Here is a 10,195-nt window from a genome sequence, read left to right as displayed (position 1 = left end):
GGCGAGCAGATCTAACCGCTTTGTCGTCTTAAATGCGCTCTCCCCCCCGGCCCCCCCCCCCCATTGTTTAACTACACGCATCGTGTACCGCTAGCTTAAGAAATGTAACCTAACCTATATTTTGCATAAAAATGTTATTTAGAAATTAATACGAGAGAAAGAGTTTTTATTTTTCTAAAATAAAAATCACCGTAAGTATCAACCGTTAAATAGTGTAATTTGTTTTCTTTTACTTAAAAATTTCTGTTATGTTTAAAAATCCTATAATAAAAGTTTATTGTACAATCGAAATTATTCTTTCAATTAAATTCAAAATCTTACAGTCTCGCTTCTTCAACTTATTCAAGATATTATACAATTGTCTTAATCCTTATCTTCCTAAATTAATTTTAGTGAAACCTTAAAAAAGTGTAGGAACTTTATATGTTTATAGAATGGGACGAAGTCGTACTCCATCGCCAGGAAGACGAAGGGATCGATCTCGAGAACGAGATCGCGACAGAGACCGGCGAAGAAGACGATCGCGAGAAAGAAGACGAAGGTATATTTGAAAGATTTTTTTTATTAATTTATTACATTCCTTTGACTGTCATAAACATGGAACCTTGTTTTATTTATAGATCTGTAGAACGGGATAGAGTAAAGTCGAGAGACAGAGACAGGGATCGAGAACGTGAACGAGACAGGCATAGAAGATCGTACAGCAGATCCAGATCACGGGAACGTGAAAGATCCCGTGACAGATCCAAACATAGAGCAAAGCCGAAACCTTCAACAAATGAACGACCTATTATTACAGGTATCCACATGCTTGTCTAGTATGTTTATAAAAATAAAGATTTTTTTGCATTATAAATTAAAAAAATTAGTTTATTAGCTAATAATGTCTGGCTTGGCTCAAATAGCTCATTCATGACCCTAGAAATCTCCAAATATTTTTCAAAGATTATCAGTTTTGACATGTTGCAAAGTTGTAATAAAAGTTACAACCATTAAAATTAGAAAGAGAAACGATTAACTGTACTTTTGTATTATAGAAGCAGACCTTCAAGGCAAAACGCCTGAAGAACAAGAGATGATGAGAATAATGGGATTCTGTGATTTCGATACCACTAAAGGCAAAAAAGTAGATGGGAATGACGTAGGGGCGGTTCATGTCATTTTGAAAAGGAAATACAGACAGTACATGAATAGAAAGGGTGGTTTCAACAGGCCTTTAGACTTTGTTGCGTAATTTATCTCTAGTACAATTTTAAATGACGAGTATGTCAAATGACATCATAGATATGACAAAAATATAAATGAACATTACTAATTCTATAATTAATATGGTAAATTAATGCCAGTTAATATACTTTAATTTATTATACTTAATACAACATTGTAATAGAATATTTATATTTCATAAACATGTTCTTTGCATACAACACTCGTGATATAACTAGATTTGTATAAAAAAAACTTATACAGAAGAAATGTAGAATTAAACTTTATATCTAAATGAAAGAAAAATATATTATTAATCTTAAAATAAAGCACTTATAGTTTTAAGATTCTGATGATCTTCTTGAGCGTTTTGAAAGTAGAAATTCCGGCGATTTTGAGGACGTGTCATTTTGTCTAGATCGTTTTGAAGATGGTGTTACAGTAGGTGATTCAATAGTCACATCATTTATATCTGCATTAGATGTGTCGTTATTGCGACGAGAAGTCTGTGTATTCAACTGATAAATACAATGTGATAAGTATAAAAAATTATAAAATGTCAAACTTTAAACAATACTTTTTCATATCTCTTTCTTACCATACTTATATTCAGCTTGTCCAGTGCTTCTGCTAACTGCGTGCTTTTTATACGGAAATCGCGTGTTATGCTGTGCTTTATGTAAATCTCAAGTGGAACCTAAATAAATATACATATCGCAATTGCCTCTATTCATATAGTAAATTTATCTCCTTTAAATATATCATTTCAGGATATATTTACTGTAGGATACTGAAATATCTCTTATAAAAAAATTCCCTGAGAATTCCCAGATTTTTGAAAATTTTCATTCAAAATTTCAGATAAGATTAGACAATTTTTTAAGATGCAACTTTCAAATAAATTAAGTGCAAACAAACTATTGTAAATTAGTAGAAGATAGGAATTGTCTAAGATTATATCTATCACTTTCTACAATTGAAACTGCGAAATTTGTAGGATAAGTAAAGATTAACTACAATATAATATCAATGAGGTACTCTATTCTACTGACAATAAACATACTTATTGTTAATCAACATTTTACATTATCAAGAAAAAAGTGATTAGAGAAAAGCCGTTTTCAGAAAGAGACAGAATAAGTAAAATCTAAGTTTCCCTGAGTACCAATAAAATTATAAAATCTTCGATTTTTAAACGTAAAAAAAAATCCCTTGAAAATTCCAGATTTTTCTGATTTTTTCAAGTAGTAAACATATTTCTGTACATATATCAATTTCTCTTCTTTAAATATATAGTAAATACTTACACCGGTCTTCTTATCAAGCGATAAAATCTCCTTATGAAATTGTTCTATTTCACATATCACACGGGGTATAATTCGGGTCTCTTTCAAAATCTTATTTCTTTGCAAGTGTGAATCAGCTTTCGATGTTTTTGCATTTTGATTTCCCTATATAATATAAATACGTATTACTATTTCTACATGATGTAAGATCAAATCATATTTTAGATGAATACCTCAATATAAGTTATTAAATTATAAAATCCAGATTTTAATGGTTTTCCAGCTGATTGAATCACTTGAATAAATCTGAAATTATATAAAAAATTTATATTTTGTAAATAAAATATATATGAAATTAATTAAACACTAATTATTAAACAATAATTAAAAATTAATCTATTAAAATTTATAAAGTATAGAGACAAACTCTTACTTCACTGATTGAAATGCTGCATTTTGTTTACTGGATTTTCCATAGAAATATTTTGTAAGATTACTAAGTAGGTTATACACGACTTGTAAATTTTTGAACATAATATCCGTAGATAATCCTGGTTTAACTGCAACGTTAGCTATTGTATAAAGTATTTGTATAATGTGCGATAGCTGTCTGCATAAACTGCGTTCTTGTGTTCGCACTTTTTCCTGATCTGTGTTCAGAGATTTTAATATTAGAAGAAAATAAGTGCAAATGTTGATAAGCACAATATAAATGAAATTATACGTACATTCTTCGAGATCTGTGCCAGGCGGACAAACAATATTTTGCTCGGCTTTAAGACGCACTAACAACCAAGATACATTGTCCAATTTCTCTTTTACTGAGTTATTTATTAAATTATAAAGTTTGTCCGCCGTCTCTTCGTGGATAATTTTGAATTTGTTATTTTCCGATATCTCAGTCTAAAAATAAATAATAATGAATATATAAAGAGAAATTAATTTTTACATTCTTATGTAACAATAAGATAAATGTTACAATAGAATATATATATACTGCCGACTAAAAGTTCGAAATCATAAAGTTTGAAATATAAAATTTAAGTATATTTCAATAAAACGCTATTAAAAAAACAATACTATCGATTCGTTTACACAATTTTTTTCAATTTGAAAGAAAATATGCGTTTTATTTAATACGGTTGAGATTAACGTAGCATTTATTCAATCTCGAGATCACGGCCATGAAGTCTTTTCAAAACTGACCCATGAACTATTTTAGAAAATGGATAAAAGATTTCTGCCCAAAAAATAAAAAACTTGTAACTAACTTACTTAAATTAGAAAAAAATGATTTAATGTAAGAATGATTTCGACGAAAAAAGTATCTAATACTCTTTAATGTTTTTCATCTTGCAAAAAATATTTTCTGTAAAACTTTGAAACATTTCATAATTTTTTATTTCATTATAAAAAATGCGTAAAATAACAAAAATGTTAAATTATAATAAACTCAATTTAATTTCACATAATACATTTTTAATTAATGACCTAAAATGTTTGGTCAACAGTACATTACACATTGTATACTTATATCATTATATACCTTGTCGACGGTACCTATTTTCTCGCACAATGCGAGAGAGATATCGATTAACAATTCCCCATATTCCTTATGACGCTCTTCTATCAGTAACAGAATTTGGAAAATAGTTAAAGAAGCTTGAGGATTCATATCTTCCAATTGTGTGAATTTCATCATCGATTCGAATACCTTATGTAACAGATTTTTTAATAGTCTTTCATTATGTCTTCTATTTTTATTCAATAAAAATAATTATAAAAAGATACTAACTTCATCGGCATTTATTTGACAAAAATTTATTTGTTGCGTCAGTTGGTATATAATATCCAATAATATGCCAAGTATCTGTTTAGAATTCTCCTCATGTTTCTCTTCTTCGGTAAAGAATGTCCTGAAACTCATTTGTACAGCAGCAATTATGTTCTCCAACTGTGAATTAAGATTTTCTGCTTGAGTTGACTTAGCTGCAAGAAGAACATTATATTATAAAAGGAACACTACTTTATCTTAATATTTTAAACACTTACGAATAATAATATTAAGAAACTGCGACAATTCGGAAGAGAAGTAAGTGCAAATTAAACAACATAATTCTTTGAAACATTCTAATGCTAATATAGTCCCTTGTTCGTCTGTATCGAGAACTTTGTTTAAATCCAGTATAACGTGATTGTATAATAATCTGCCAGAAAAAAATTTAGAGTCTACAGTAACGGATCATAAAAAATGCACAGTGAAATGAAATCTCGCAACAGCGAGATGCTAGGTATCTACATAAAAGAATACTTACTTTCCAATTTCAAAGTAAGTCTTCATATACTGTTCTTTATGCTTCCGCAAATTGTACTCCATTAATAATTTAATATTTTGCAAAATTTGCAACAATGTTCGCAGGATGTAATGATAAAAATCATGATTATCTATTAACACGGTAACTTGGTCCTCAGATGCCCAGGGAACAGATTTCAAATAGAAGAGCGATAGGCTTTTGTGCACAATAAACAAATCTATGATACTGGGTGGTAATTTTATGCTACTTGATCGGCCAGCTTTTTTTATACTTGTATTCGGGTCATTTTGTGTCCTTTTATTTTTTCCTTCTCCCTTTTTAACCTTTGGTATGTGCTAGGAAATTGAAAATAATAAAATCATATAGTTATAAATAAATTTATATTATAAATATACGCAATATACATTTCTATTACCTTAGTAAATTCAACTAATCTCGTATATCCTTTGAACAGATTTTTAATATTTTGCGCGGTATCTGTACAGTTTACAGACCAGGCGCCGATTCTAAAGGATATGAGAGCTTCGTAAATTTTAATTGTTAACAGAACAAACTGTAGTTTTTCTTGAGCTTTAATGCTAGTGTTGCTTAAATCAAGCTTGTCATCCTATTGAGATTTAAAAAATCCAAAATATTATATAATTAAAAATAATCTTGAATTTTATTAAGTCTAATTTTCTCACAAGACTTAGATGTTCTGTCTCGAGCCGTGGCATCCGTCTGCATAGAGATTCCAAGATAATAGCTAATTCATCAACAAAAGATGATTTTATTAGAGCCGATTTGATGTAAATCTTTTGCAGTACAAGTATCAATTCTGCCAGAGGTTCCTGCAGTATAACTTGGTCCCCTTGTACAGCTATACATAAGTCCAGTTTAACTGGTACGACGACGTTCTCATCCGTCTCAAAAAAAGTTTTGAAGTGTGGTAATAACATCTCTAATACGTATTCTGCGATCTCGATATTTTTCAATATGGCTTCATATAAACCTAAAAGATAAATTGAATTCAAAAAATTACTTTAATCTTTTAGCAATACAAATAGCATAATTTTTTTTTCTAATCTCGTACCATTGTATAAGTGTAATCGAACTTCGCACTCGTGAGTAAAACACCTTCTTAAAATACCCAAAATATCATAACATAAAGTTCTATTATATCTCGAGGTAAGTCCTCTTGCTTGAGTACCTCTCTCTAACGTTACCTACGAAACAATATCATATAAAATGATTAATCTTTTTACAGTTACAAAAGTTTAACCGACTGTGATAATGTGATTAATATTATAACACCTGAGTCAAAATGGATGTGGAACTTGTGCCAGTCGATGACGAATTGGCGTACTGACTCGAACTCATCGCGAGGCCGCTCATAGAGTGTATTTTCAGATTCCTCAACATTTCCAAAATCCCACTGACTGCCATTTGTCGATTAAAAGTACCCTTTCTGTAGAGAGCCTGTCTTAATGTCAAGATCAAATGCTCTCTTATACTGACTGAAACTTGTACCAATGGAAATATCGCGGAAACAATAAAAATGGCAATCTCTCCGGGTATAGATGAAATCTGATCAAAAAGCATTATTATAGATTCTTGATGGTCCAACACTAGAACCGTTAACTTATGGCACATATATGCTAAACAATCTGCAAACAAACAATAATATTAGCTATCAATAATTAAATGAGGAATAATAAAATTTATGATTATGATATTATAATTAACTAATTAATAAATACAATAAATAATTAATAACTATTCAGAGTATTTTTACAAAAATCCTACCAGTATATTGAGAAATAGATGATCTACTCGCGACTATCTTATCAATCAACATTTGAAATATAGTTGCAACTGTTTCGTGATGCTTTCTCATGATCTTTTGAAGTATCTTTATACCAATTTGCCATAAAGGATGCACATTCGTTTTTGTTTTATTCTCTACAGTCATAAGAACAAATGCGAGATCTACAAGTCCTTTCAATACTAAGTGACGATCCCTGTTACTGTATAATTAAAGCGTTGTATATATTAAAAGATTTGATATTAAAGTATTTATAATACATGCAATCTATTGCATATTTACCTCGCCTCGATGACGTTTCCTATCACATTCATTACGCTATAAGAATCGGGAATTAATTTTCTCAACCATGCACTATGTTTCTGTTTAATGTCATTTTCGTTTCGTTTATTAATAATCGCTCGCAGCATTTCCAAAATCTACAATATTATAGTTAAGTAATATTATAGAATTATATATTGTTATAATATGATACAACTATATTACATTATAAACATAAAAATATATATAATTAATATATAGTGTTTTAAATTACACAATAACTTTAAAAACATAAAAAAAGTTTAAAGGGTTTAAAATTCGAGTCCCGTAATTCTTAATGAATGTTTTTAAATTATACATAAAACATTTTTTCAAACAGCACATTTTTCCTTTTTGAACTTTAATTTTTAATTACTGAATTACAGATATGGTAAATCCCAAGAAAGTTTGAAATACAGTATTATATCATACGTACGTCTCTTAATGTAAAATTTTATGTATTGATTCAATTCGGCTGATTGAGATATATTATATATTGAGATATATAATACTATATTTTTAATGTCTCGAACTTTCTTGGGATTTATCACATCTGTAATTCAGTAATTAAAAGTTAAGATTCAAAAAGAAAAGTATAATCATTAAAATATGCAAAATTAATATATTATTACCTGATTTTCATCAATAGAAGCAACTGTGAGCAGTACAGAAAGCATAAAAGGTTCTAATACAGCTTCAGGAATGTGTGATATACTTTTAAAATATTTAATGTAGTCTCTTATATGCTGATGATTCAATTCAGCTGATTGAGATATATGATATAATACTGTACTTTCAACGTCTCGAACTTCCTTGGGATTTACTATATCTGTAATTCAATAATTAAAGATTAAGATTCAAAAAGAAAATTGTGTCATATTTTTATATAATTTAGAAACACCATTCATAAAAAATTTGAAACAGGAAACAAATTTAAAATCCTTTAAACATTATGTTTTTAAAGTTATATTCTATAATAAAATTAATCATGTTTTTATGTTTATAATGTAATATAATTATATCATTTAACAATATATAATTATATGTTATTATTACATATTACTATTATATAAAATTATAATTATACAATATACTGCATTACACAAATAAATTTAAGATTGTATCTTTAGTTTTCTTACCTATAGATTCAAAAGTATCAGTACTTTCAGTTTGGGAGAAACGTAGTGTGAAATACTTCCGCAAGGCTTCTAAGAGATATTTATTATCCTGATTAGTACATAATCTCAGTGACTGATGCACAAAAGGAGGTACTTCATCAAGAGGTATATCTTGTAGTTTTGTGCAGAATACTGTAATTACCATAGCATGATCCTCCTTTTCCAAAGATATATCTCTAAGTATAATAAAGCCATTAGTTCATTAATTCATATATATATTTTATTAAAAACTGCAAGAGCGGTTACCTAAACATTCTCGCTAATGATGGCATTATCTGTGTGTCCCATTCACTATTGCATAGATTATTAATGATAATAGACTTGTATTTGGAACCAGTAACTTCACCATTCATATAAGTAATATACTTTTCTTCCTCCAACACTTCCAGCAAAACAGGTAATAAATCTTTCCAACTGAAACATACCATGTGTATCTTTTGTTTCTATCATGCTAAAGGCATAAGTAATAATTATACCTCCTAAATTCGTCGTCATTGTTGCGAATACTAGCAAGACAGAAGTCAACCAATTTAATCAGATGTAGTTTTGGATATTTAGGAAAGTCCAACACTATTCGATTCACAATCTCGTTCGCATGATTAATTGTTACTTTAGCTTTGCCTAAAGCTTTCAAAGCAGACTCCACTAATTTGACTCTCTTGGCAAATAAATTCTCCGACTCAGAACACACCTGCAGAACCTCGTCCAGTATTTTGGAAATATCTGCATTGCAAATTTCGTTCGATGTTATCTTTGTGAGCTGAAATAAATCATCTTTCTAACACAATTTCGAACTAATATTCTTAAGAAGAATCTTAACTTAATTTCATATAGAATTGGTATATAGATAAAAAAAAATATGTTTTACATTTGTGAACTGCATTCTTTACCTCCTCAGTTGAGCTTTCCCACACGAATTTTTGTAACTGTGCTTGATCTTTTTGGGTGATCAAACTATTTAGTTTTTCACTCATCTCAACTTATTAAATTAACATAGCAATGTATAAATAACAGTGATATAAGCGCACATTTCTTTTTTCTTATATCTGTTTCTGTCGATGTCAACTATCAATAAACAACTGTTAATAATTTTCCCGCTCTTATGAACAAGTTAGAACAAGTGTGAACGATGTTGCATCCTTGTGTCCATGTGATGCTAGAAATCAGTCCGAGATTTCGACAAAGAAAGAATTAACGAATCACATTTGAATAATTTGTCACATGACCAATGCGATTGGTCAATTCTTTCTTTATCTCAGGTCTCGAACCGATTTCTAACTAGATTTGTCTTTTTTTTTTACTTCATGGATCTAACAGAAAATGCCAATCAGATGAAAGAGCGTTCAGTGAATGATTACGCATCTGGATGCACCCGATGTCCGAATATTATAATTTTGGCGTAAATTGAGCCATGTAAATGTAGTTAAAATTAGGCCTGTTCTTTTTGATTGAAACTTTTGCACTAGTTCATCTTTTTTTCTTTTCTCTTCAGCAGGAAAGAAGAGGAAGAAAGATGAACGATGCAAAAGTTCAATCAAAAAGAATAAGCCTATTGAATAAAACTATTTCCAAATAACTTAACAATCAGACAACGTTCAGATCACGTTTAAAGTACCAGTTCTCGTCTGATCACTGAAGTCAAGCAACGTTGAGCACGGTTAGTACTTGGATGGGTGACCGCTTGGGAACACCGTGTGATGTTGTCGTTAAATTTTTTATTTTTGCTCCAAACTAAAAGAAAATTCGCAAAAAAACTATATTGACGGGATATTATATATTAAGAATTAATTATTAATATAATAATAGCCTTATTTCAAATCGACGATCAGCATATTTTTCTACGCGATTCATTTTTCATTTAATACCTGTATTATTTTATTAATAGATACAATATGGATGTATAGATTATACTTATGTATATTGATCAAAAATATATTTAAGCATTTATATTTTTTTTCATTTATTTGAAATTCTTTTACACACATTGTTATTTATTGGTTACCAACATCATGCATATATAAAATATTTGTGACCAAGGCTGTACAAAAAAGGTAATAATTCTATCCAATAATTTTATTCATATTATAATAAAAAATAATTCTGTAC

General features: G+C 29.2%; 2 protein-coding genes and 1 pseudogene across 3 annotated transcripts; 2 read left to right on the top strand and 1 right to left on the bottom strand.

The window, feature by feature from the left end:
• Positions 1-39: 39 nt before the first annotated feature.
• ytr (U4/U6.U5 small nuclear ribonucleoprotein 27 kDa protein yantar) lies at positions 40-1,926 on the top strand. The gene is made up of 4 exons (XM_011061032.2): positions 40-191; positions 434-541; positions 621-799; positions 1,038-1,926. Exons 2-4 carry the CDS (start codon positions 435-437, stop codon positions 1,232-1,234), a joined length of 483 nt encoding a protein of 160 aa, XP_011059334.1. The 5' UTR covers positions 40-191; position 434; the 3' UTR covers positions 1,235-1,926.
• FANCI (Fanconi anemia complementation group I) lies at positions 1,540-10,134 on the bottom strand. 2 transcript variants are annotated; one of them, XM_087414470.1, is made up of 22 exons: positions 9,391-10,134; positions 8,980-9,154; positions 8,566-8,849; positions 8,336-8,503; positions 8,051-8,265; positions 7,544-7,740; positions 6,894-7,030; positions 6,593-6,813; positions 6,101-6,453; positions 5,880-6,012; positions 5,491-5,798; positions 5,223-5,414; positions 4,808-5,142; positions 4,545-4,699; positions 4,288-4,481; positions 4,039-4,206; positions 3,221-3,395; positions 2,926-3,142; positions 2,726-2,798; positions 2,514-2,657; positions 1,805-1,903; positions 1,540-1,724 (listed from the first exon to the last, which is right to left on the bottom strand). In XM_087414470.1, exons 2-22 carry the CDS (start codon positions 9,061-9,063, stop codon positions 1,548-1,550), a joined length of 4,029 nt encoding a protein of 1,342 aa, XP_087270596.1. In that variant the 5' UTR covers positions 9,064-9,154; positions 9,391-10,134; the 3' UTR covers positions 1,540-1,547. The 2 variants fall into 2 exon arrangements, with proteins under 2 accessions (XP_087270596.1, XP_087270595.1); XM_087414469.1 differs by having other exon boundaries at positions 8,980-10,134.
• Positions 9,677-9,795, top strand: LOC147907104 (5S ribosomal RNA; annotated as a pseudogene).
• Positions 10,135-10,195: the final 61 nt, after the last annotated feature.

The sequence above is a fragment of the Acromyrmex echinatior genome, chromosome 16 (assembly GCF_024713525.1).
Source record: "Acromyrmex echinatior isolate Ae372 chromosome 16, ASM2471352v2, whole genome shotgun sequence".
Classification (NCBI taxonomy): domain Eukaryota; kingdom Metazoa; phylum Arthropoda; class Insecta; order Hymenoptera; family Formicidae; genus Acromyrmex; species Acromyrmex echinatior.
This window is presented reverse-complemented; position numbering and strand designations above follow the sequence as displayed.

Excerpts from the sequence above, each read along its gene's own strand:
- ytr (XM_011061032.2), top strand. The coding sequence starts at position 435 with ATGGGACGAAGTCGTACTCCATCGCCAGGAAGACGAAGGGATCGATCT. Across the intron at positions 542-620 it reads TCGCGAGAAAGAAGACGAAG|ATCTGTAGAACGGGATAGAG; the intron begins GTATATTTGAAA and ends TTTTATTTATAG. Across the intron at positions 800-1,037 it reads TGAACGACCTATTATTACAG|AAGCAGACCTTCAAGGCAAA; the intron begins GTATCCACATGC and ends TTTGTATTATAG.
- FANCI (XM_087414469.1), bottom strand. The coding sequence starts at position 9,063 with ATGAGTGAAAAACTAAATAGTTTGATCACCCAAAAAGATCAAGCACAG. Across the intron at positions 6,814-6,893 it reads GGAAACGTCATCGAGGCGAG|TAACAGGGATCGTCACTTAG; the intron begins GTAAATATGCAA and ends TTAATTATACAG. Across the intron at positions 5,143-5,222 it reads GATTAGTTGAATTTACTAAG|CACATACCAAAGGTTAAAAA; the intron begins GTAATAGAAATG and ends TCAATTTCCTAG.